This window comes from Choloepus didactylus, chromosome 10 (genome assembly GCF_015220235.1).
Source record: "Choloepus didactylus isolate mChoDid1 chromosome 10, mChoDid1.pri, whole genome shotgun sequence".
Classification (NCBI taxonomy): domain Eukaryota; kingdom Metazoa; phylum Chordata; class Mammalia; order Pilosa; family Megalonychidae; genus Choloepus; species Choloepus didactylus.
Genome location: NC_051316.1, coordinates 132,335,615 through 132,363,608, shown reverse-complemented (window position 1 = coordinate 132,363,608; position 27,994 = coordinate 132,335,615). Strand labels below are relative to the sequence as shown.

The following is a 27,994-nucleotide window of genomic DNA, read 5'->3' as shown; positions in this document are numbered from 1 at the left end:
CCCCGCGCAGGAGGGGTCTGCAGTGGCTCGGAGAAAGCGAAGGCTCCTTTCCCTCATCCCTGTCACCTTACGTCTGGACTTCCCCACAGCTTCCCAGTGTCTTCCCACCCCCAGACCCTGCCTCACAAAGCTCAGCCCCCTTGAGGGTCCCGATGGCCCTAGATCTTGGCTCAGGATGTCAGGGAAAATGGCCTAAAACCCAACAGGGGAAGGGTACTGCAGCTGACAGAGCCGTGCAGCCAAGACTTGGGGCAGAAAAGAGCAGGAGGGGTCCCGGGTCAGGCACTCGCCCTGGAGCAGGTGACGTTGCTCCAAGAGACCCCCGAGGCAGAGGCCAGTGGAGGCCCAAGGCATGGGCAGCATTTCCAGGACCAGAGGCCACGTCAGGGACAGGCTGGAGCCCTCCTGCCCCAGCACAGGCGGCCCCTCTGGGCAGGGACGGAGCCAGGACGGCCCAGGGAAGCCCACGGGGGAGCTCCCTTCTGCCCCAACCTCCCCATCCTGGAACTGCAGCCTGGCTGAGCCCAGAGCAGACGTGGGTACTTACGAGAAAGCAAACGCCACCAGGGCCCCACTGACCACAATGAAGTCCAGAATGTTCCACAGGTCCCGGAAGTAGGCCCCGGGGTGCAGCAGTAGCCCCAGGTCAATCATCTTTAGGGAAGAAACATGCCTTAGGGTCAGAAATACTCCGGAAAAGAGAGCCAGGCCCAGTGTGGGGGGCTTGTGGCCCTAGCCACACCATCGGGGAAGGGGACACCCCCTCCGAGGGCCTGGCGGGCACCTGTGTCCCGTGCCGCGGGCAACACACCCCTCCGTGGCCCTCGACTCCCCTGGGGCAGACTGGCCAGCCCCTCGGAGGGACGGTGTCAGAGGGACGGACGACCAGTGGGCTCGGACGGACTGTGCTGCACCAGGCCCTGCCAGCCCTGGCTGGCGGTTTTGGCAAGCAGGAAACCTCTCTAGGACTTGGGCTCCCTGCCTGTAAAGTGGGGTGTTGACGCCCCGCCACAGGGCTCTGCAGGACTCCGTGGGACCCAGAGGTGCTGTGTCCACACCACCTGCACCGCACATGCCCGCCCACAGCGCACACACGCCACCAGTGAGGACGAGCTGCGCATTTGTGTCTCACCTTTATCACCATCTCAAAAGTAAAGACACCGGTGAAAATGTAATCCAGGTATTTCAGAGCCTGGAACCAAAAGGAAGGCTGTTCTCAGCGGCGGAGCCGGACATGCCGGCCAGGGCCCTTCCGGAGTTCCGTGCTTCCCGTGGGCCTGAGGGCCGAGGTCTCAGGCGGAGCTGGGGCCAGTCTCCCCCCACCACCCGCCCCAGGCCAGCTCCAGGGCCCCTTACGTTGTTCCTGGGCGAGTCCGTCCGCACGGGGTCCTCGGCAGCCAGGGCGATGCTGCTCAGGGCGATGACCACGAGAATGACCATCTCGAAGTACCGCAGGCTCACGATGTAGTGGCAGCAGCGGCGGAGCCTGGGGCCAAGCAAAGACGGTCACTGCCTAGCACGGCCAGGCCAGCCCCACGCGCTGTGCCCGGGTCTGGGCTTTGCTAGGTGACCCCAACCGGCCAGGGACATGGGCTGGGAACAGACAGTAGAGAGGCGGCCCCTGGCTGAGGCTGGGGGCCTCGGCCCGCAGGCAGGTTCTGTAAGTAAAGTGTTATTGGAACACGCTGCCCCTCCCCGTACGTACAGCCTGAGGCTACTTTCAGGCCTGCAGCAGAGTGGAGCCATGCAGCAGACACCTATGGCTGAACCCTTTGCACCCACCCTTTACGGAGATGTCCCGAGAGGAACCGGAGGACCTACACTGGCAGGGACAGGCCTCTCACCGGGAGCCTTCCAGGCACCTTCCCTGGCACCCACTGGGTGCAGCACCTTCTTTGAGCTCCCAGGGCTGTGTGTGCCCAGGCGCGTGCACACCTGGGGTGCGTGCTGGTGCGAGAGGCAGGACGTGTGCAGATGGGCACACCTGGGGCAGGGATCGGTGCAGCCTCGGGGCTCGGAGCCCACCACCAGGACGGACGAGCAGGCTCTGTGAAATCCCCAAATGCTCCTGAGCTTACTGGGGTCGGCACAAAACCACGAAGGGTGACCAGGCAACGTGCACGGAGGGCACAGGGGACTACCAGGGGCTGTCCTGTCCACTCGTGAGGGGTGAGCAAACAGAAGCAGCACATGGCCACGGGGGGCGAAGGCAGACTCACAGGTTCGTGGGGCTCAAACAGAACATGGAGCTGTAAGGGACGATTGGCCGGGGGCCGCTCCGCGTCGCCTCGTCCGCGTCCACCTCCTTCTTCCCCTCTGCTTGGCTCTCCAGGTCCACGTTGCCACCTGAGGGACACAGGTCACCCAGTGAGGGGTGTGGCATGCACCAACCCCACCTCATGGGTCTCGCCACTGGGAAAACGCCAGGGGGACGTGAACCAAGTCTCCAAGGGCACGTGGCTGACAGCAAAGCTGGGCATCAGGAAGCCCCCCGCGGTCATCAGTCCTGTCTGGGATTGACGCCGCCTGCCAGACCTGCACAGCCCTTCCGGCCACACGCTGGGCAGAGTTGGGGTCCCCGGGCCAAGGAGGGCAGGGGGAGGCAAGCCCAGCACCCGGCATCGTGGCGGAGACCCGGGCATCAGCTGCCTCTCCTCCCTGGACACAGCTCCAGCGCGAGTGCAGGACACAGAGAGGAGGCACCAGCTGGGCTCACACCGTCCTCTGCAGGCACCCTGGGCAGGCAGGAGGAGGAGCGGAGCTGCCCAGACCCCGTGGGCTCGCGGACGCCCTCCCGAGCCTGCCCTCCGGGCCGAGCTGGTCTGGGTTCTCTCCGTTAGGACACCAGAGAAGGGGCCCCACCATGCCAGGGATTTTCGGGAAATTCTTGCTCCTTTCTGGTTCCACCCACCACTCACCCAGGCTCTGCTCCCCACAAACCAAACTTCCACAGGTTAAAATGGCTGTGACTTTTGTCCTTTTTAAGTCAGATTGATTGTTTTCCCTGAAGGGTATTTTTCTCACAGTAATTTTTCATTTTAACTACCCTAATGCATGTTTTAATTCTTACAGATGACAGTTCCTGCGGCCTTTTCCAGAAACATCTGGCTCAGGGACACCCAGGAAAACAGTGCAGAGATGCGCAGCCACGGCCCATTCTTATGTATTTAAAGAAATATGAAGGCAGAGGGGAGGCTGGAGGGCCTTGGGGAGGACGGCGGTGCCACTGGCCACTCGACCAGCTGCCCGGGCTGCCCGTCGGCCTCCTCAAGGTCCTGCAGCGCAGCCCGGCAGAAGAGCCACCACGTTTGAAAGGGAAACCTTCAAATTTCTCTGCTGAAAGTGTAAGTTATATAATCTCTTGAGAAAGCAACCTGGGAAAACTTATTGAAATCCCTGAAAGTATTCTTTGATCTATTAATTTAATTTCTAAGACATTGTCTCCTAAGAAAACCAGTATGCATACAAAAATCTGAATTCATGTAGGTATTTCTTATAAGTTCTTTTACAATAAACAAAAAAAATTATAAAACATACAACTATAAAAGACTAAGTAAAGGAAGCAATATTTATATGAAGTACACAACACAGACATTAAACATGCTTAGAGTTTGAATGACATAGGAAAGGCTTATGATATGAGAAGTTAGGGAAAAAAAGGATAGACTGTGTACTTATCCACCCTAGATGAGCCCAGTTATCACTAGACCTTCAACATAAAGAAAGAAATTTCCACAATGGTCACTTCATACTGTTAAATTAAAGAGCACTTATTGTTCAAAACCATACTTTTTCAGACCCTTCCATAATAGCAATAAAGCAAACCCAAGGATAAGCAAACCAGGAAAAAGAGCCAATCTGGACCCAGTGAAGAATTCTGCTGCACAAAAGAAGAGGAACAAAGAAGCCGGACCAGATGGAAATACTTCTCTTGAAATAGATTTACTACAATAAAATCAAAGAAAAATCATCAGACCAAATCAGACCAAGAAAAAGAGAGGATCAAAATGAAAACTGCAACAGACCAAATAAATTCATTATTGGCAGTAGGTTATATAAAGAAAAGACCGGGCAGTAACAAAATTTAAATCACTGCAACAGAAGACACTCTGTCAAGCGAAATAGCCAGAATCAGACAGGGCGATAAAGGAGAACAGTCCCTAAAACCACCACGTGCCTGGGTGCTTCACTCCTGTAACCAGAACGGGTGGGATGTTTTATTTTCCCCGTTCTCCAGTTTAAGGACCTGGGACTGACTGAACTTAAGAGCCTCCCACAACCCCATAACGTGAGCAGAACCGAGATCCAAGTTTAGGGCAACAGGACTTTCCAGGCCTCTGCCATCTTTAAAGAAGAAATAGGGGAGGCGGGGCAAGATGGTGGACTGGTGAGCTGTATGTCTCAGTTACTCCTCCAGGAAAGTAGGTAGAAAGCCAGGAACCGCGTGGACTGGACACCACAGAGCAATCTGACTTTGGGCATACTTCATACAACACTCATGAAAACGTGGAACTGCTGAGATCAGCGAAATCTGTAAGTTTTTGCGGCCAGGGGACCCGCGCCCCTCCCTGCCAGGCTCAGTCCCGTGGGAGGAGGGGCTGTCAGCTCCGGGAAGGAGAAGGGAGAACTGCAGTGGCAGCCCTTATCGGAAACACATTCTACTGATCCAAACTCCAACCATAGACAGACTGAGACCAGACACCAGAGAATCTGAGAGCAGCCAGCCCAGCAGAGAGGAGACAGGCATAGAAAAAAAAAAAAAAAAACACGAAAAACTCCAAAATAAAAGCAGAGGATTTTTGGAGTTCTGGTGAACACAGAAAGGGGAAGGGCGGAGCTCAGGCCTTGAGGCTCATATGCAAATCCCGAAGAAAAGCTGATCTCTCTGCCCTGTGGACCTTTCCTTAATGGCACTAATTGCTTTGTCTCTTAGCATTTCAATAACCCATTAGATCTCCGAGGAGGGCCCTTTTTTTTAATCCTTTTTTCTTTTTCTAAAACAATTACTCTAAGAAGCCCAATACAGAAAGCTTCAAAGACTTGCAATTTGGGCAGGTCAAGTCAAGAGCAGAACTAGGAGAGCTCTGAGACAAAAGGCAATAATCCAGTGGCTGAGAAAATTCACTAAACACCACAACTTCCCAAGAAAAGGGGGGTGTCTGCTCACAGCCATCATCCTGGTGGACAGGAAACACTCCTGCCCATCGCCAGCCCCATAGCCCAGAGCTGCCCCAGACAACCCAGTGTGACGGAAGTGCTTCAAATAACAGGCACACACCACAAAACTGGGCGTGGACATTAGCCTTCCCTGCAACCTCAGCTGACTGTCTCAGAGTTGGGAAGGTGGAGCAGTGTGAATTAACAAAGCCCCATTCAGCCATCATTTCAGCAAACTGGGAGCCTCCCTACACAGCCCAGCAGCCCAGAACTGCCCTGGGGGGACAGCACTCACCTGTGACATAGCACAGTCATCCCTCAACAGAGGACCCGGGGTGCACGGCCTGGAAGAGGGGCCCACTTGCAAGTCTCAGGAGCCATACGCCAATACCAAGGACTTGTGGGTCAGTGGCAGAGACAAACTGTGGCAGGACTGAACTGAAGGATCAGACTATTGCAGCAGCTTTAAAACTCTAGGATCAGCAGGGAGATTTGATTGTTAGAGCCACCCCCCCTCCCTGACTGCCCAGAAACACACCCCATATACAGGGCAGGCAACACCAACAACACACGCAAGCTTGGTACACCAATTGGACCCCACAAGACTCACTCCCCCACTCACCAAAAAGGCTAAGCAGGGGAGAACTGGCTTGTGGAGAACAGGTGGCTCGTGGACGCCACCTGCTGGTTACTTAGAGAAAGTGTACTCCACGAAGCTGTAGATCTGATAAATTGGAGATAAGGACTTCAATTGGTCTACAAATCCTAAAAGAACCCTATCAAGTTCAGCAAATGCCACGAGGCCAAAAACAACAGAAAATTATAAAGCATACGAAAAAACCAGACGATATGGATAACCCAAGCCCAAGCACCCAAATCAAAAGATCAGAAGAGACACAGCACCTAGAGCAGCTACTCAAAGAACTAAAGATGAACAATGAGACCATAGTACGGGAGACAAAGGAAATCAAGAAGACCCTAGAAGAGCATAAAGAAGACATTGCAAGACTAAATAAAAAAATGGATGATCTTAGGGAAATTAAAGAAACTGTTGACCAAATTAAAAAGATTCTGGACACTCATAGTACAAGACTAGAGGAAGTTGAACAACGAATCAGTGACCTCGAAGATGACAGAATGGAAAATGAAAGCATAAAAGAAAGAATGGAGAAAAAAATTGAAAAAATCGAAATGGACCTCAGGGATATGATAGATAATATGAAACGTCCAAATGTAAGACTCATTGGTGTCCCAGAAGGGGAAGAAAAGGGTAAAGGTCTAGGAAGAGTATTCAAAGAAATTGTTGGGGAAAACTTCCCAAATCTTCCAAACAACATAAATACACAAATCATAAATGCTCAGCGAACCCCAAATAGAATAAATCCAAATAAACCCACTCCGAGACATATACTGATCACACTGTCAAACACAGAAGAGAAGGAGCAAGTTCTGAAAGCAGCAAGAGAAAAGCAATTCACCACATACAAAGGAAACAGCATAAGACTAAGTAGTGACTACTCAGCAGCCACCATGGAGGCAAGAAGGCAGTGGCACGATATATTTAAAATTCTGAGTGAGAAAAATTTCCAACCAAGAATACTTTATCCAGCAAAGCTCTCCTTCAAATTTGAGGGAGAGCTTAAATTTTTCACAGACAAACAAATGCTGAGAGAACTTGCTAACAAGAGACCTGCCCTACTGGAGATACTAAAGGGAGCCCTACACACAGAGAAACAAAGAAAGGACAGAGAGACTTGGAGAAAGGTTCAGTACTAAAGAGATTCGGTATGGGTACAATAAAGGATATTAATAGACAGAGGGGAAAAATATGACAAACATAAACCAAAGGATAAGATGGCTGATTCAAGAAATGCCTTCACGGTTATAACGTTGAATGTAAATGGATTAAACTCCCCAATTAAAAGATATAGATTCGCAGAATGGATCAAAAAAAATGAACCATCAATATGTTGCATACAAGAGACTCATCTTAGACACAGGGACACAAAGAAACTGAAAGTGAAAGGATGGAAAAAAATATTTCATGCAAGCTACAGCCAAAAGAAAGCAGGTGTAGCAATATTAATCTCAGATAAAATAGACTTCAAATGCAGGGATGTTTTGAGAGACAAAGAAGGCCACTACGTACTAATAAAAGGGGCAATTCAGCAAGAAGAAATAACAATCATAAATGTCTATGCACCCAATCAAGGTGCCACAAAATACATGAGAGAAACACTGGCAAAACTAAAGGAAGCAATTGAGGTTTCCACAATAATTGTGGGAGACTTCAACACATCACTCTCTCCTATACATAGATCAACCAGACAGAAGACCAATAAGGAAATTGAAAACCTAAACAATCTGATAAATGAATTAGATTTAACAGACATATACAGGACATTACATCCCAAATCACCAGGATACACATACTTTTCTAGTGCTCATGGAACTTTCTCCAGAATAGATCATATGCTGGGACATAAAACAAGCCTCAATAAATTTAAAAAGATTGAAATTATTCAAAGCACATTCTCTGACCACAATGGAATACAATTAGAAGTCAACAACCATCAGAGACTTAGAAAATTCACAAATACCTGGAGGTTAAACAACACACTCCTAAACAATCAGTGGGTTAAAGAAGAAATAGCAAGAGAAATTGCTAAATATATAGAGACGAATGAAAATGAGAACACAACATACCAAAACCTATGGGATGCAGCAAAAGCAGTGCTAAGTGGGAAATTTATAGCACTAAACGCATATATTAAAAAGGAAGAAAGAGCCAAAATCAAAGAACTAATGGATCAACTGAAGAAGCTAGAAAATGAACAGCAAACCAATCCTAAACCAAGCAGAAGAAAAGAGATAACAAGGATTAAAGCAGAAATAAATGACATAGAGAACAAAAAAACAATAGAGAGGATAAGTATCACAAAAAGTTGGTTCTTTGAGAAGATCAACAAGATTGACAAGCCCCTAGCTAGACTGACAAAATCAAAAAGAGAGAAGACCCATATAAACAAAATAATGAATGAAAAAGGTGACATAACTGCAGATCCTGAAGAAATTTAAAAAATTATAAGAGGATACTATGAACAACCGTATGGCAACAAACTGGATAATGTAGAGGAAATGGACAATTTCCTGGAAACATACGAACAACCTAGACTGACCAGAGAAGAAATAGAAGACCTCAACCAAAACATCACAAGCAAAGAGATCCAATCAGTCATCAAAAACCTTTCCACAAATAAAAGCCCAGGGCCAGATGGCTTCACAGGGGAATTCTACCAAACTTTCCAGAAAGAACTGACACCAATCTTACTCAAACTCTTTCAAAACATTGAAGAAAATGGAACACTACCTAACTCATTTTATGAAGCTAACATCAATCTAATACCAAAACCAGGCAAAGATGCTACAAAAAAGGAAAACTACCGGCCAATCTCCCTAATGAATATAGATGCAAAAATCCTCAAGAAAATACTTGCAAATCGAATCCAAAGACACATTAAAAAAATCATACACCATGACCAAGTAGGGTTCATTCCAGGCATGCAAGGATGGTTCAACATAAGAAAATCAATCAATGTATTACAACACATTAACAAGTCAAAAGGGAAAAATCAATTGATCATCTCAATAGATGCTGAAAAAGCATTTGACAAAATCCAACATCCGTTTTTGATAAAAACACTTCAAAAGGTAGGAATTGAAGGAAACTTCCTCAACCTGATAAAGAGCATATATGAAAAACCCACAGCCAGCATAGTACTCAATGGTGAGAGACTGAAAGCCTTCCCTCTAAGATCAGGAACAAGACAAGGATGCCCGCTATCACCACTGTTATTCAACATTGTGCTGGAAGTGCTAGCCAGGGCAATCCGGCAAGACAAAGAAATAAAAGGCATCCAAATTGGAAAAGAAGAAGTAAAACTGTCATTGTTTGCAGATGATATGATCTTATATCTAGAAAACCCTGAGAAATCGACGATACAGCTACTAGAGCTAATAAACAAATTTAGCAAAGTAGCGGGATACAAGGTTAATGCACATAAGTCACTAATGTTTCTATATGCTAGAAATGAACAAACTGAAGAGACACTCAAGAGAAAGATACCATTTTCAATAGCAACTAAAAAAATCAAGTACCTAGGAATAAACTTAACCAAAGATGTAAAAGACCTATACAAAGAAAACTACATAACTCTACTAAAAGAAATAGAAGGGGACCTTAAAAGATGGAAAAATATTCCATGTTCATGGATAGGAAGGCTAAATGTCATTAAGATGTCAATTCTACCCAAACTCATCTACAGATTCAATGCAATCCCAATCAAAATTCCAACAACCTACTTTGCAGACTTGGAAAAGCTAGTTATCAAATTTATTTGGAAAGGGAAGATGCCTCAAATTGCTAAAGACACTCTAAAAAAGAAAAACGAAGTGGGAGGACTTACACTCCCTGACTTTGAAGCTTATTATAAAGCCACAGTTGCCAAAACAGCATGGTACTGGCACAAAGAGAGACATATAGATCAATGGAATCGAATTGAGAATTCGGAGATAGACTCTCAGATCTATGGCCGACTGATCTTTGATAAGGCCCCCAAAGTCACTGAACTGAGTCATAATGGTCTTTTCAACAAATGGGGCTGGGAGAGTTGGATATCCATATCCAAAAGAATGAAAGAGGACCCCTACCTCACCCCCTACACAAAAATTAACTCAAAATGGACCAAAGATCTCAATATAAAAGAAAGTACCATAAAACTCCTAGAAGATAATGTAGGAAAACATCTTCAAGACCTTGTATTAGGCGGCCACTTCCTAGACTTTACACCCAAAGCACAAGCAACAAAGAGAAAATAGATAAATGGGAACTCCTCAAGCTTAGAAGTTTCTGCACCTCAAAGGAATTTCTCAAAAAGGTAAAGAGGCAGCCAACTCAATGGGAAAAAATTTTTGGAAACCATGTATCTGACAAAAGACTGATATCTTGCATATACAAAGAAATCCTACAACTCAATGACAATAGTACAGTTGGCCCAATTATAAAATGGGCAAAAGATATGAAAAGACAGTTCTCTGAAGAGGAAATACAAATGGCCAAGAAACACATGAAAAAATGTTCAGCTTCACTAGCTATTAGAGAGATGCAAATTAAGACCACAATGAGATACCATCTAACACCGGTTAGAATGGCTGCCATTAAACAAACAGGAAACTACAAATGCCGGAGGGGATGTGGAGAAATTGGAACTCTTATTCACTGTTGGTGGGACTGTATAATGGTTCAGCCACTCTGGAAGTCAGTCTGGCAGTTCCTTAGAAAACTAGATATAGAGTTACCATTCGATCCAGCGATTGCACTTCTCGGTATATACCCGAAGATCGGAAAGCAGTGACAAGAACAGATATCTGCACGCCAATGTTCATAGCAGCATTATTCACAATTGCCAAGAGATGGAAACAACCCAAATGTCCTTCAACAGATGAGTGGATAAATAAAATGTGGTATATACACACGATGGAATACTACGCGGCAGTAAGAAGGAACGATCTCGTGAAACATATGACAACATGGATGAACCTTGAAGACATAATGCTGAGCGAAATAAGCCAGGCACAAAAAGGGAAATATTATATGCTACCACTAATGTGAACTTTGAAAAATGTAAAACAAATGGTTTATAATGTAGAATGTAGGGGAACTAGCAATAGAGAGCAATTAAGGAAGGGGGAACAATAATCCAAGAACAACAGATAAGCTATTTAACGTTCTGGGGATGCCCAGGAATGACTATGGTCTGTTAATTTCTGATGGATATAGTAGGAGCAAGTTCACAGAAATGTTGCTATATTAGATAACTTTCTTGGGGTAAAGTAGGAACATGTTGGAAGTTAAGCAGTTATCTTAGGTTAGTTGTCTTTATCTTACTCCCTTGTTATGGTCTCTTTGAAATGTTCTTTTATTGTATGTTTGTTTTCTTTTTAACTTTTTTTCACACAGTTGATTTAAAAAAGAAGGGAAAGTTAAAAAAAAAAAAAAAAGAAAAACAAGGAAAAAAAAAAAGATGTAGTGCCCCCTTGAGGAGCCTGTGGAGAATGCAGGGGTATTCGCCTACCCCACCTCCATGGTTGCTAACATGACCACAGACATCGGGGACTGGAGGTTTGATGGGTTGAGCCCTCTACCATAGGTTTTACCCTTGGGAAGACAGTTGCTGCAAAGGAGAGGCTAGGCCTCCCTATGGTTGTGCCTAAGAGCCTCCTCCCGAATGCCTCTTTGTTGCTCAGATGTGGCCCTGTCTCTCTAGCTAAGCCAACTTGAAAGGTGAAATCACTGCCCTCCCCCCTACGTGGGATCAGACACCCAGGGGAGTGAATCTCCCTGGCAACGTGGAATATGACTCCCGGGGAGGAATGTAGACCTGGCATCGCGGGACGGAGAACATCTTATTGACCAAAAGGGGGATGTGAAAGGAAATGAAATAAGCTTCAGTGGCAGAGAGAATCCAAAAGGAGCCGAGAGGTCACTCTGGTGGGCACTCTTATGCACACTTTAGACAACCCTTTTTAGGTTCTAAAGAATTGGGGTAGCTGGTGGTGGATACCTGAAACTATCAAACTACAACCCAGAACCCATGAATCTCGAAGACAGTTGTATAAAAATGTAGCTTATGAGGGGTGACAATGGGATTGGGAAAGCCATAAGATCCACACTCCACTTTGTCTAGTTATGGATGGATGAGTAGAAAAATAGGGGAAGGAAACAAACAGACAAAGGTACCCAGTGTTCTTTTTTACTTCAATTGCTCTTTTTCACTCTAATTATTATTCTTGTTATTTTTGTGTGTGTGCTAATGAAGGTGTCAGGGATTGATTTGGGTGATGAATGTACCACTATGTAATCGTACTGTAAACAATCGAAAGTACGATTTGTTTTGTATGACTGTGTGGTATGTGAATATATCTCAATAAAATGAAGATTAAAAAAAAAAAAAAAAAGAAGAAGAAGAAGAAATAGAGGCGAGTCTTCAAATCAGTCCCAGGTTCCTGAGCCCGACGACTGTGGGCTCCTTGGACACTGATCCCCCGTCACCACGCCCTAAGCCCCAGCGATCTGTGCTGAGCTGCCATAAGCCGACCCGTGGCAAAGCCACAGAAGATTACGGCAGACAGGCACAGAGAGCCAGTCCTTGAATGACAAAGAAAAAGTCAGTCAGAATGGGGGTTCAAAGGTTTAGAGGGAAAGCTTTCACAAAGTAAAAAACAAAAAAAGTCCAGACACAGGAAGGTTTGCCACATCCCAGATACGGTTGGTAAGAGGCAATGAAAACCAAGTCACTTCTGTTTTCCAAAAAGGAAAAAGAGATGATCCAGCAAATCACTTTGAAAGAGAGGGAGGAAACGTCCAAAGAACCTTACAGCCTGAGCAGCGTCAGGTCTCCCTGCAGCAGCCGGCCACCGCGACAGACACAGCGACCACGCTGCTGCCACGGACTCCCAGGGCCACTGCAGGGCCATCGAGGCCCTTCCACGGCCACCGAGACCCAAATGGGCCGTGAGGAGGGCACACGACCAGGGGCAGAGGACAGGGTGGCTGAAGAGGCCCTCCTGACGGGGGACGAGCCACCGCCGGCTTGTTGCCCTGCAGAGTTTAGGGCATCTCTCCCTGTCTCATCTGGCTGAGCGAGGAGGGGTGGCAGGGGGAGAAGCGATGGACAGCTCGAGACGCGCTGCGCCACCTCCCCACAGGCCAGAGCGAGGCGCGGCGGGCAGCGCAGAGCGGACACCAGCCACTTTGGCCGCGGCCTCTGATCTGCTGTGCAGCCCAGGCCCAGAGCAATGCACGACAAAAAACTCACTTTTAATTCTAATGTGAAGTGCCAGAGGCATACAGGTGGTCCTACTTATGCATGCGGAAGACGCGGTAACTCTACAAAGTATTTAAACATAAACAATGAAGAACCTAAGGCATCCAGGCTATCTTGTTCTAATTGCACAACTTTAAATTTATTTTTTTAATGTCAATACAGTAAAATTCACGTATTTTTCCTTTAGTGTACAGAGCAGTGAGTTGTGACAAATGAAGGCAAATAATTCTGGCCATAACCAGGATACAGAGAGCTCTCTCGCCCTGTCCCCACCCCACAGTCCCCGGTGCTGCTGCGGTGGTCAAGACCGACCCCACCCCAACCCCTCGCAGCCCTGACCTGGGGGCTGTCTCTGATTCTGTCCTTTCCAGAATGCCGTGGAAATGGGATCACACAGCAAGCAAACGTGGGCTGGCTCCTTCCACGTGGGACAATGCATTTGAGATTCACCCGTGTTACTGTTTGTATCAACGGCCGCTTCTTGCAGTGCATCCACTGTGTGATGTGCCACAAGTGTACTCTCACTGGAGGACATCTGGATTATTTCCAATTTTTTGGAGATTATGAAAAATGCTTCTATAAATATTCAGGACAGGTTTTGGGGTGGACACAGGTTTTTATTTATTCAGGGTGGATTTTCAGGAGTGGGATTTCTGGGTCATAAGTGTGTATGTTTAACTGTCTTTTAAATTAAGGTATAATTTACCTAAGTAAATTTACCTCTTTCTATGAGTTTGGACAAACATGTATAGCCATTTAAACACAACTCCAATCACAATTCACAACTGCCAAAAGATGAAAGCAACCCAATGTCCATCAACAATCAATGGATAAACAAAATGCTGTATAGTCACACAATGGAATATTATTCAGCCATAAATAAGGAATGATGTTCTGATACACACAACAACATGGATGAATCCTGAAGACATCATGTTGAGTGAAATAAGCCAGACTCAAAAGGACAAATATTGTATGATCTCACTGATAGGAAACAATTAAAATAAGCAAACTCATAGAGTCAGAATCTAAAATATAGCTTACTAGGGGATAGGGTGGGGGTAGGCAATGGGAGTTAATGTTTAAAATGTACAGTTTGGGGGGGGGGGAATCATCCCACATGGCAAATAAGACATCCCCTGGAAAAGTAATTCGTCACATACAAGGGATCCTCAGTAAGACTGAGTTCCAATTTCTCATTAACACCACACAAGTGAGAAGGCAGTGGTATGATACATTTAAGACACTGAAAGAGAAAAACTTCCAGTCAGAATTCTTTTTCTGCCGGAACTGTCCTTCAAAAATGAGGGAGAGTTTAAAAACATTCACAGATGAACAGAAACTAAGAGTTTGTTAACAAAAGACCTACCCTACAAAAATTACTAAAGGAAGTTCTTCAGGTTGAAAGGAAAAGACAAGAGTGTGTGGCTTACAGTAGTGTGGAGAAGTGAAGATCTTCAGTAAGGGTAACTAGATGGGTAAATGCAAAACTCATTAGTACTGTATCCTCGATACGTGATTCTACTGTTTATCCCCATAAGAGTCAGAATAAACTTGAACAGGAAAATGCCATGTTTCCTAATAAACTGACATACAAAATATAAAGAGGTCCGTGGAACAAAGAATATATAAAGAGGGGAACTGGAAGGATATGGGAGTTGAGCACGTGTATGCTACTGAAGTTAAGTTGGTATCTTTTTCAAATTAGTAGGTTATAAATGTAGGTTGTGTAATACAAACCCCAGGGTAACCACAAAGAAAGCCATTTTAAAAATATATGAAACAGAATGAGAACGGATCAGTCAGATACATCACAAAAGATCAACTATAAGGAAAGGAGGCTGCAATACAGGAAAAGATATGCCTATAAAAACCAAAGGACAAACTGGCCAAAGGAAGTCCCCCTTTATGGTACTAACATTAAATGTTAATGGATTAAACTCCCCAATAAAAAGACACACATTGGCAGAATGGATAAAAAAGCACAACTGTGTGTTGTTACAGGAGACTCACCTTAGAACCAAAGACACAAATATGTTGAAAGTGAAAGGGTGGTAAAAGATAATCTGTGCAAACAGTAACCAAAAAAGAGCTTAGGTAGCTTATACTAATACTGGACAAAAGAGACTTTAAGTCAAAAGCTGTTACAAGAGACAAAGAAGAACACTATATTAATAAAAGGGGAAACCCACCAAGAACAGTAATAATCATAAATATTAATGCACCTAACCAGGATGGGCCAAAGTACATGAGGCAGATGCTGGCAAAACTGAAAGGAGAAATAGATGTATCTACAATAACAGTAGGAGACTTCAATATACCACTCTCATCAACAGGGAGAACATTAAGACAGAGGATCAATAAGGAAACAGAGAACTTGAAAAACATGATAAACTAGACCTAACAGACATATGCAGTACATTGCACCCCAAACAGTAGGATATAAATTCTTCTCAAGTGCACATGGACATTTTCCAGGATAGATCACATGTTGGATCACAAAACAGGTCTCAATACATTTAAAAAGACTGAAAACTACACAAAGCATCTTCTCTTACCACAATGGATTGAATCTGGAAATCAATAACAGGCAGAGAGCTGAAAAATTCACAAATATATGGAAATTAAATAACACATTCTTAAAAGAATCAATGGGTCAAGAAAGAAGTTACAAGAGAGAAGAGTAAATATCTTGAGCTGAATGAAAACAAGAACACAAAATATCAAAACTTAGAGATGCAGTGAAGGCAGTGCTGAGAGGGAAATTTGTAGCCCTAAATGATTACATTAAAAAAAGAAAGAAGCTACATTCAAAGACCTAATTGTACACCTGGAGGAACTAGAAAAACAGTAGCAAACTAAACCCAAAGCAAGCAGAAGGAAAGAATAACAAAGATCAAAGCAGAAAGAAATGAAATAGAGAATTTAAAAAAAGAGAGGAGCATTAACAAAACCAAAAGTTGGTTCTTTGAAAAGATCAATAAAATTAACAAACCCTTAGCTAGACTGACAAATAAAAAAACAGAGAAGACACAAATAAATAAAACGAGAAATGAGAGGGAGACATCACTACTGACCCCCACAGAAATAAAGGATCGTAAAGAGGATACTGTGAACAACTGTATGCCAACAAATTAGACAACCTAGATGAAATGGAAAAATTCATAGAAATACACAATCTACACTGACTCTAGAAGAAACAGAAGGTCTCAACGGACCAATTACAAGTAAAGAGATTGAATCAGTCATCAAAAACCTTCCAACAAAGAAAAGCCCAGGACCAGATGGCTTCACAGGTAGATTCTACCAACATTCCAAGAAGTAATAACATTTCTGCTCAAACTTTTCCAAAAACTTGAAGATGAGGGAACAATACATAATCCATTCTATGAGGCCAGCATCACCGTAATATTAAAGTCAGGAAAAAATACTACAAGAAAAGAAAATTACAGACCAATTCCTCTGACAAATGTAGATGAAAAAAATCACCAACCAAGCACTAGCAAATCAAATCCAACAGCACATTAAAAGAATTATACACCATGATCAAGTGGGATTCATGCCGAGTATGCAAGGGAGGTTCAACATAAGAAAAATCAATTGAAGTAATATACCACATTAACAAAATGAAGGGGGGAAAACACATGACCATTACCACTGATGCAGAAAAGACATCTGACAATATCCAGCATCTTTTTTTAATAAAAACAGTTTCAAATATAGGAATAGAAGGAAACTTTCTCTACATGATAAAGGGCATACATGAAAAACCCACCATTATCATACTCAATGGTGGAAAGAATGAAAGCTTTCTAAGATCTAGAACAAGACAGGATGCCCACTGTTACCACTGTTATTCAGCTTTGTACTGATAGCTCTTGCCAGAACAATTAGGCAAAAAAATAAAAGGCATCTAAACTAGAAAGGAAGAAGCAAAACTTTCACTATTTGCAGATGACATGATACCATATATAAAGTCCACAAAAATCTATAACAAGCTCCTAGACTAATTCAGCAAAGTGGCAGTGTACAAGATCAACACACAAAAATTTAGTGTTTCTATACACTAGTAACGAGCAATCTGAGGATGGAAATGCAAAAAATTCTATTTAAAATAGCAAGCAAAAAACCCAAATATCTAGAAATAATCTAGCAAAGGATGTAAAGGACTTATACATGGAAAATTAAAAACCTTTCCTAAAAGAAATCAAAGAAGATTAAATAAATGGGAGTAAATTTCATGCTCATAGATTGGAAGACTAAATGTTGTTAAGATGTCAATTCTACCTGAAATGATTTACAGATTCAAACACAATCCCAATCAGAATTCCAACAACCTACTTTGCAGAAATGGAAAAGACAATTACCAAATTTATTTGCAAGGGTAAGGGCCCCGAATAGCCAAAATCATCTTGAAAAGATGAATGAAGTTGGAGGACTCACACTTAGTGACTTTAAAGCTTATTACAAACCTACAGTGGTCAAAACAGCATGGTACTTTCGTAAGGACATATATATAGACCAATGAAAATCTAACTGATAGAGTTTGGAAATAGACCCTCACATCTATAACAAACTGATTTTGAAAAGGCTGCCAAATCTATTCAACTTGGAAAGAATAGTCTCTTCAACAAATGGTGCTGGGACAACTGGACGTCCGTATGCAACTCTCACATCATATACAAAAACTAACTCAATGGATCAAAGACCTAAATATACAACCAGGACTGTAAAACTCCTAGAAGGAAATGTACGGAAACGTCTTAAGGATTGTGTTAGGCAATGGTTCTTAAACTTTACACCCAAAGCATAAGCAATAAAAGTAAACACAGATCAATGGGACCTCATCAAATTAAAAACTTTTTTACATCAAAGGACTTTATCATGAAAGTGAAAAGACAACCTACACAATGGAGAAAATATTGGGAAACTACATAGACCATAAGGATTTAATATCCAGAATATATAAAGAAATCCTACAACTCAAAGACAACCAAATTTAAAAATGGGCAAAAGACTTGAGTAGACATTTTTCCAAAGAGAATATACAAATGGCTTAAAAGCACATGAAAATATTCTCAACATCATTAGCTATTAGGGAAATAGAAATCAAAACCACAGTGAGGTACCATTTCACATCCACTAGAATGGCTACTACTAAAACAACAGAAAATTACAAGTGTTGGAGAGGATGTGTAGAACATTGCTGGTGGGAATGTAAGATGGTGCAGGCGCTGTGGAAGGCAGTTTGGCGGTTCTTCAGAAAGCTAAGTATGGAATTACCATATGACCCAGTAATCCCACTACTAGGTAAATATACCCAAAGAATTGAACAGATATTTTCACACCAATATTCACACTGGAATTATTCACAACTGCCAAAAGATGGAAGCAACCCAAGTGTCCATTAACCAATGACTAAACATAATGTGGTATAGTCATACAACAGGATACTTTTCAGGATTAAAGAGGAACAAAGTTCTGATTCATGTGACAAAATGGATGAAACTTGAAGACATTACGTGAGATGAAATAAGCCAGACACAAAAGGACAGATATTGTACACTCCCACTGATATGAAATAAGTAGAATAAGCAAACTCACAGAGTCAGAATCTAGAACGTAGGTTACCAGGGTCTGGGTTTGGGGTAGGAAATAGGTAATGTTTAAATTGAACAGAATTTCTATTTTGGTTGATTTCTTGGTAATGGAGGGTGTGGTAGAACAACATTGTAAAGGTAATTAGCAGCATTCAATTATATATGTGAATGTGGTTAACAGAAAATTTCAGGTCAGATGTATGATACTAGAATAAAAATTAAAGAAAAAACATAGGACTGCACACACAATGAACTCTACTGTAAACGATGGACTATAGTAATAGCACTATTACAAAAATGTTCTCATGAATTATAACAAACGTGCTTCACTAAGGCAAGGTGTTAGTAATAGGGTGATATATGAGAAATCTGCATTTTACACACTTTATGCATGGTATTTCTGTAAACCTACAACTTCTCTAACAAAAAGAAATTATTAATAAAAATAATGAATAATTTTTTAAAAGGTACCGAGTTTCTATTTGGGTGGATGGAAAGTTTTGGGAATAGATTAGTGGTGATGGTAGCACCACACTGTGAATGTAACTAACAGCACTGAATTACATATCCGAACGTGGTTAAAGGGGAACTTTCATGTTGTACGGATACAACTAAAACAAAGGTTTTTTAAAAACTCATCAAACTGTACCACATAAACAGTGAACTGTACGTTAAACCACAGACCACGTTTAATCGTACAATCTTAATAACATTCTCTCGTCAATTGTAACAAAGGTACCACACCGATGCAAAATGCTAAAAAAGGGGGACAGGTACATGGGGACTCGGTATTTTCTACACTATCTTTCTGTAAACCTACAGCTTTCTTAATTTAAAAAAATTGATTTGGGAAGGGGAAAAAAAGAGTTTTTACAACTTTAGCCAACTTTGTGACTTTGCCGTCTGTCTTCAGCTAGGCTGCCCCCCGCCCCCACCACTCAGCATCCACTGCCCCCACCAACCAGCCCCACCACATTACCACGGACCTGGCAATTAGCTGGTAACCTGGAAGTAGCCCAAGTTACCTCAGGGGCACCTGCAAGCAAAGGGGCACCGAGACAGACGTTGACAGCAAAGAACTTTCTCGCCAGCTAGGGGAACGATCCGCACTGGCACACTGGGTCCCCAAGCAGCTGCTGGAGCAGGAGGGCAGGGCGAACAGGCGCAGAGCAGATCTGGCCCTGCTGGGGCAGGGAGACACTCACTGGGAACAACTGTGCTCTCCCCGGGAGGGCCCATCAGCATCCCTGGGGTGTGCACGGTGGCACTCAGGCCCGAGGGGTGGCTCCCCATCCGAGTGACGTTCCGCTGATTGTCAGCATCCTCCGGCTGCTCCACCACCTTCTGGAGAGCGGTGCTAGGCAGTGCATGCACGGGGCCCACTCCCATCGTCCCACTGGCCTCCACGTCGCTGTGCAGCTCCCTGCAACCAAGAGCAACATCCCAGAGTCTGGACGGCCCCAGACTCCCACTCAGTTTGCAAAACCCAGCTCCTTAGTCCCCTACCCAGACTAACTAAATCCATGACCACCTCCTCTGTTCCTTTGGTATTTTGTACAGTTCTTATCGCCCTGTACACTTCTGTGCCTTTAGTCGTGGAAGGTGGCACGAGTGGCATCATCCTCTGCGTGGGCAGCAGAGGCGTTTGCAGAATGCAGCAGCCTGGAGCAGGACGTCTCCCTGGGGTGCCCTCCCAGCTGTGCACGTTACCCCAAGTGCTCACAGTCGGGGACAGGACCCACATCAGCTGGGAGTGCCCTCCTCGGGCTGCTCCTCTCCCGCCTCTCCCTCTTCCAGCGTCCCCCATTTTCTCTTCTCCCCGGGCCACCCTGTTCTCCTACCCTACCATTCCGAAGTCAGAGCCTCCCAAGTTGGCCCCAACATCCCCAACAAGCCCAGTTTTCCTCCCGGGGCCCGTGAAACGATCACCCCCCTCCTGCCACGCTCCGCCCCAAGCCCTCCGCCCTGAACCCTGCAAGGGACCCGAGCCCGCCGGCAGGGCCAGGGCGGCCCGCCCGCCTCCCGGACTCGCCCGGGGCCCAGGCACTCACGGGGGCTGCTGGTCCCGGCCGGCGGCCCGCTCCGGGTCCGGGTCGGGGCCTCGCCCTCCTTCTCCGGGCCTCCGCCTTGTGCCGCGGCCGGTGCTGCGCCGCCTCCTCCGCGCCCTCCGCCTCCCGCGGCCCCGGCCGGAGCCGCCGCGGTGCCGCGCCCGCCGCTCGGCCTTGGCGCCGGCGCCTCCTCGGGCCGCTCGGGCGCGTGCCGGTGGGCGCGGTGGCGCCGCGGCTCCCTCTCGGCCGCCTCCTCCGGGGAGCCCCTGCGGTGGTGGCGCCGGCCGTCCGGGGGCCCGCGGCCTCCTTGCTGTGGCTGCGGCGCGGCCGGGGCCGTCCTCCCGGGCCCCGGGCTCCCCGCCCTCGGCGCGTCTGCCTCCCCCGCCGCGGGGCCGGGGCCTTGTCGCGGTGGTGGCGGTGGTGCTATGAAGCGAGCGCTCAGGGGGCCGAGCGGGCTCCCGGCGTCGGGGCCGTTGGCGCCGGCCGGGCCTTGAACCCCGCGGGAGCTAGCGCGCCTCGCGGCCGGGCCACACCAGGGGCCGGTCAAGGTGCGTCTTCACGTCGGGCCGAAGGTGCAGCGCGGTGGCGAAGCGCAGCCGCTCCTCGGGCTCCAGCTCGCTGTAGAGCCTCGCAGCTGGCCCGCATGCTCTGCAGCGCAGCTGGCTGGCGCGCTGCTCCCACACCGAGCGCGCCTTGGCCGAGTTCTGCTGCCTGCTGTGGGAAGACGGGCCGTGAGCGGCGGGCACAGGGGCCTGCTGGCGGCCCCACCTCTCTGCCGAACGTGGAGAAAGCCACAGATGGACACGCAGCAATGGAGGGATGGCAGCACGGGTGCCAGGAGGGACGAGGTGGGCAGAGGGAGCCTCAAGACCCTCCTCAGAGTTGACGCAGAAGGTCCAGAGAAGGTCGCCCGGGCTCTGGGAATGGGATTCGGCACCACCCCTTCACGAGGCCCGCACGACCCCCAGGCTGACATTCTGCCTGTCAGACGGCACGTGGGGCAGCAGGCCGTGGGGACAGCAGGCACCACAGGGTGGTTTGGACTGGCTCCCAGGACTCAGCTCCCAGGCCCAGTAAAGACAAAAAGGGAGAGGAGGTGGGCACCATGCAGAAGGGCAGAGGGATGGGGAGGCGGGGGGAGGCAGGAAGCCCTCCCAGCACCACCAGCGGAGCGAAGGGCCAGTGGCCAAGTCTCAGAGCCCCAAGTACGCGGCCATTTCTCCAGAGGTGCGTCCCCCATGTCGACCCTCGGGGAGAAAAGCCACCAAGAAGAAGTGGGAAGGCATTTGTGAAGGAATCAGAGGACATGCGGGGTCCTGACGTGGAAGAGGAGGGTGTCCAGTTACGGTGGAGCAAACGAGGAGGCCACAGCACACCATGGTGCTCAGCCCTGACAGAGCCACCACTGCTCCATGACTGATCTCTCAAGAGCCCAGAAGTTCAAAGACTGGGATGGGGACGTGTCTCTCTCAGCCAACCAGCCCAGCAGGCTGCCTGCTTCCCCAGGCTACGAAAGGCCCAGGCTGTCCTCAAGACCTGCGAGTGTGGCATCCACAGCCCAGTGGCTATGGAAGCCCTTGGTGTTCTGGCTCCCGTTGAATAGGCCCTGGAGGTGGCCATCAGCCAAGGCCCCTCTGCGGCCAGCGCCCGTCCTTCGGCTAGTGAGGACCAGTCCAACTGCCGCTCTGGGCTCGGGCAGAGCCCGCACCGGCCTGAGCCGAGTTCCCAGCCTCCAGCACATGGAGGCTCAGCCTTCCCCGCCCAAGGAGGCAGGAGGGTGCCATGGCAGCATGCAGCTGAGGGGGGGTGGGGTGGGGGCCGAGCGGGACCGTGAGCGGGCCGAGGGCGCGGCTATGACGGGGCAGAGGGTGGGACCGCAGGAGAGCATTACCCCATGAAGCTCTACGGAGAATCCAGCAACAGGAAAGCAGAGAGAACACAGTCAGCAGCGCCCAGAGACACCTCCGCCTGCACCCCGCGCAGGAGGGGTCTGCAGTGGCTCAGAGAAAGCGAAGGCTCCTTTCCCTCATCCCTGTCACCTTAAGTCTGGACTTCCCCACAGCTTCCCAGTGTCTTCCCACCCCAGACCCTGCCTCACAAAGCTCAGCCCCTTGAGGGTCCGATGGCCCTAGATCTTGGCTCAGGATGTCAGGGAAAATGGCCTAAAACCCAACAGGGGAAGGGTACTGCAGCTGACAGAGCCGTGCAGCCAAGACTTGGGGCAGAAAAGAGCAGGAGGGGTCCCGGGTCAGGCACTCGCCCTGGAGCAGGTGACGTTGCTCCAAGAGACCCCCGAGGCAGAGGCCAGTGGAGGCCCAAGGCATGGGCAGCATTTCCAGGACCAGAGGCCACGTCAGGGACAGGCTGGAGCCCTCCTGCCCCAGCACAGGCGGCCCCTCTGGGCAGGGACGGAGCCAGGACGGCCCAGGGAAGCCCACGGGGGAGCTCCCTTCTGCCCCAACCTCCCCATCCTGGAACTGCAGCCTGGCTGAGCCCAGAGCAGACGTGGGTACTTACGAGAAAGCAAACGCCACCAGGGCCCCACTGACCACAATGAAGTCCAGAATGTTCCACAGGTCCCGGAAGTAGGCCCCGGGGTGCAGCAGTAGCCCCAGGTCAATCATCTTTAGGGAAGAAACATGCCTTAGGGTCAGAAATACTCCGGAAAAGAGAGCCAGGCCCAGTGTGGGGGGCTTGTGGCCCTAGCCACACCATCGGGGAAGGGGACACCCCCTCCGAGGGCCTGGCGGGCACCTGTGTCCCGTGCCGCGGGCAACACCCCTCCGTGGCCCTCGACTCCCCTGGGGCAGACTGGCCAGCCCCTCGGAGGGACGGTGTCAGAGGGACGGACGACCAGTGGGCTCGGACGGACTGTGCTGCACCAGGCCCTGCCAGCCCTGGCTGGCGGTTTTGGCAAGCAGGAAACCTCTCTAGGACTTGGGCTCCCTGCCTGTAAAGTGGGGTGTTGACGCCCCGCCACAGGGCTCTGCAGGACTCCGTGGGACCCAGAGGTGCTGTGTCCACACCACCTGCACCGCACATGCCCGCCCACAGCGCACACACGCCACCAGTGAGGACGAGCTGCGCATTTGTGTCTCACCTTTATCACCATCTCAAAAGTAAAGACACCGGTGAAAATGTAATCCAGGTATTTCAGAGCCTGGAACCAAAAGGAAGGCTGTTCTCAGCGGCGGAGCCGGACGCCGGCCAGGGCCCTTCCGGAGTTCCGTGCTTCCCGTGGGCCTGAGGGCCGAGGTCTCAGGCGGAGCTGGGGCCAGTCTCCCCCCACCACCCGCCCCAGCCCAGCTCCAGGGCCCCTACGTTGTTCCTGGGCGAGTCCGTCCGCACGGGGTCCTCGGCAGCCAGGGCGATGCTGCTCAGGGCGATGACCACGAGAATGACCATCTCGAAGTACCGCAGGCTCACGATGTAGTGGCAGCAGCGGCGGAGCCTGGGGCCAAGCAAAGACGGTCACTGCCTAGCACAGCCAGGCCAGCCCCACGCGCTGTGCCCGGGTCTGGGCTTTGCTAGTGACCCCAACCGGCCAGGGACATGGGCTGGGAACAGACGTAGAGAGGCGGCCCCTGGCTGAGGCTGGGGGCCTCGGCCCGCAGGCAGGTTCTGTAAGTAAAGTGTTATTGGAACACGCTGCCCCTCCCCGTACGTACAGCCTGAGGCTACTTTCAGGCCTGCAGCAGAGTGGAGCCATGCAGCAGACACCTATGGCTGAACCCTTTGCACCCACCCTTTACGGAGATGTCCCGAGAGGAACCGGAGGACCTACACTGGCAGGGACAGGCCTCTCACCGGGAGCCTTCCAGGCACCTTCCCTGGCACCCACTGGGTGCAGCACCTTCTTTGAGCTCCCAGGGCTGTGTGTGCCCAGGCGCGTGCACACCTGGGGTGCGTGCTGGTGCGAGAGGCAGGACGTGTGCAGATGGGCACACCTGGGGCAGGGATCGGTGCAGCCTCGGGGCTCGGAGCCCACCACCAGGACGGACGAGCAGGCTCTGTGAAATCCCCAAATGCTCCTGAGCTTACTGGGGTCGGCACAAAACCACGAAGGTGACCAGGCAACGTGCACGGAGGGCACAGGGGACTACCAGGGGCTGTCCTGTCCACTCGTGAGGGGTGAGCAAACAGAAGCAGCACATGGCCACGGGGGGCGAAGGCAGACTCACAGGTTCGTGGGGCTCAAACAGAACATGGAGCTGTAAGGGACGATTGGCCGGGGGCCGCTCCGCGTCGCCTCGTCCGCGTCCACCTCCTTCTTCCCCTCTGCTTGGCTCTCCAGGTCCACGTTGCCACCTGAGGGACACAGGTCACCCAGTGAGGGGTGTGGCATGCACCAACCCCACCTCATGGGTCTCGCCACTGGGAAAACGCCAGGGGGACGTGAACCAAGTCTCCAAGGGCACGTGGCTGACAGCAAAGCTGGGCATCAGGAAGCCCCCCCGGTCATCAGTCCTGTCTGGGATTGACGCCGCCTGCCAGACCTGCACAGCCCTTCCGGCCACACGCTGGGCAGAGTTGGGGTCCCCGGGCCAAGGAGGGCAGGGGAGGCAAGCCCAGCACCCGGCATCGTGGCGGAGACCCGGGCATCAGCTGCCTCTCCTCCTGGACACAGCTCCAGCGCGAGTGCAGGACACAGAGAGGAGGCACCAGCTGGGCTCACACCGTCCTCTGCAGGCACCCTGGGCAGGCAGGAGGAGGAGCGGAGCTGCCCAGACCCCGTGGGCTCGCGGACGCCCTCCCGAGCCTGCCCTCCGGGCCGAGCTGGTCTGGGTTCTCTCCGTTAGGACACCAGAGAAGGGGCCCCACCATGCCAGGGATTTTCGGGAAATTCTTGCTCCTTTCTGGTTCCACCCACCACTCACCCAGGCTCTGCTCCCCACAAACCAAACTTCCACAGGTTAAAATGGCTGTGACTTTGTCCTTTTTAAGTCAGATTGATTGTTTTCCCTGAAGGGTATTTTTCTCACAGTAATTTTTCATTTTAACTACCCTAATGCATGTTTTAATTCTTACAGATGACAGTTCCTGCGGCCTTTTCCAGAAACATCTGGCTCAGGGACACCCAGAAAAACAGTGCAGAGATGCGCAGCCGGCCCATTCTTATGTATTTAAAGAAATATGAAGGCAGAGGAGGCTGGAGGGCCTTGGGGAGGACGGCGGTGCCACTGGCCACTCGACCAGCTGCCGGGCTGCCCGTCGGCCTCCTCAAGGTCCTGCAGTGCAGCCCGGCAGAAGAGCCACCACGTTTGAAAGGGAAACCTTCAAATTTCTCTGCTGAAAGTGTAAGTTATATAATCTCTTGAGAAAGCAACCTGGGAAAACTTATTGAAATCCCTGAAAGTATTCTTTGATCTATAATTTAATTTCTAAGACATTGTCTCCTAAGAAAACCAGTATGCATACAAAAATCTGAATTCATGTAGGTATTTCTTATAAGTTCTTTTACAATAAACAAAAAAATTATAAAACATACAACTATAAAAGACTAAGTAAAGGAAGCAATATTTATATGAAGTACACAACACAGACATTAAACATGCTTAGAGTTTGAATGACATAGGAAAGGCTTATGATATGAGAAGTTAGGGAAAAAAAGGATAGACTGTGTACTTATCCACCCTAGATGAGCCCAGTTATCACTAGACCTTCAACATAAAGAAAGAAATTTCCACAATGGTCACTTCATACTGTTAAATTAAAGAGCACTTATTGTTCAAAACCATACTTTTTCAGACCCTTCCATAATAGCAATAAAGCAAACCCAAGGATAAGCAAACCAGGAAAAAGAGCCAATCTGGACCCAGTGAAGAATTCTGCTGCACAAAAGAAGAGGAACAAAGAAGCCGGACCAGATGGAAATACTTCTCTTGAAATAGATTTACTACAATAAAATCAAAGAAAAATCATCAGACCAAATCAGACCAAGAAAAAGAGAGGATCAAAATGAAAACTGCAACAGACCAAATAAATTCATTATTGGCAGTAGGTTATATAAAGAAAAGACCGGGCAGTAACAAAATTTAAATCACTGCAACAGAAGACACTCTGTCAAGCGAAATAGCCAGAATCAGACAGGGCGATAAAGGAGAACAGTCCCTAAAACCACCACGTGCCTGGGTGCTTCACTCCTGTAACCAGAACGGGTGGGATGTTTTATTTTCCCCGTTCTCCAGTTTAAGGACCTGGGACTGACTGAACTTAAGAGCCTCCCACAACCCCATAACGTGAGCAGAACCGAGATCCAAGTTTAGGGCACAGGACTTTCCAGGCCTCTGCCATCTTTAAAGAAGAAATAGGGGAGGCGGGGCAAGATGGTGGACTGGTGAGCTGTATGTTCAGTTACTCCTCCAGGAAAGTAGGTAGAAAGCCAGGAACCGCGTGGACTGGACACCACAGAGCAATCTGACTTTGGGCATACTTCATACAACACTCATGAAAACGTGGAACTGCTGAGATCAGCGAAATCTGTAAGTTTTTGCGGCCAGGGGACCCGCGCCCCTCCCTGCCAGGCTCAGTCCCGTGGGAGGAGGGGCTGTCAGCTCCGGGAAGGAGAAGGGAGAACTGCAGTGGCAGCCCTTATCGGAAACACATTCTACTGATCCAAACTCCAACCATAGACAGACTGAGACCAGACACCAGAGAATCTGAGAGCAGCCAGCCCAGCAGAGAGGAGACAGGCAAGAAAAAAAAAAAAAAACACGAAAAACTCCAAAATAAAAGCAGAGGATTTTTGGAGTTCTGGTGAACACAGAAAGGGGAAGGGCGGAGCTCAGGCCTTGAGGCTCATATGCAAATCCCGAAGAAAAGCTGATCTCTCTGCCCTGTGGACCTTTCCTTAATGGCACTAATTGCTTTGTCTCTTAGCATTTCAATAACCCATTAGATCTCCGAGGAGGGCCCTTTTTTTTAATCCTTTTTTCTTTTTCTAAAACAATTACTCTAAGAAGCCCAATACAGAAAGCTTCAAAGACTTGCAATTTGGGCAGGTCAAGTCAAGAGCAGAACTAGGAGAGCTCTGAGACAAAAGGCAATAATCCAGTGGCTGAGAAAATTCACTAAACACCACAACTTCCCAAGAAAAGGGGGGTGTCTGCTCACAGCCATCATCCTGGTGGACAGGAAACACTCCTGCCCATCGCCAGCCCCATAGCCCAGAGCTGCCCCAGACAACCCAGTGTGACGGAAGTGCTTCAAATAACAGGCACACACACCACAAAACTGGGCGTGGACATTAGCCTTCCCTGCAACCCTCAGCTGACTGTCTCAGAGTTGGGAAGGTGGAGCAGTG

The 27,994-nt window shown here is 48.4% G+C and overlaps 1 protein-coding gene across 1 annotated transcript in view; it reads right to left on the bottom strand.

Annotated features, from left to right (window-relative positions):
• CACNA1B (calcium voltage-gated channel subunit alpha1 B) overlaps positions 1 to 27,994 on the bottom strand; it is a 243,566-nt gene that overhangs the window by 65,905 nt on the left and 149,667 nt on the right. The window contains exons 21-24 of the mRNA XM_037851173.1: positions 24,873 to 24,999; positions 24,013 to 24,142; positions 23,792 to 23,851; positions 23,209 to 23,315 (exon numbers count right to left, since the gene is read on the bottom strand). Coding sequence (XP_037707101.1) covers positions 23,209 to 23,315; positions 23,792 to 23,851; positions 24,013 to 24,142; positions 24,873 to 24,999 — 424 coding nt within the window. The remainder of the gene's footprint in view (positions 1 to 23,208; positions 23,316 to 23,791; positions 23,852 to 24,012; positions 24,143 to 24,872; positions 25,000 to 27,994) is intronic.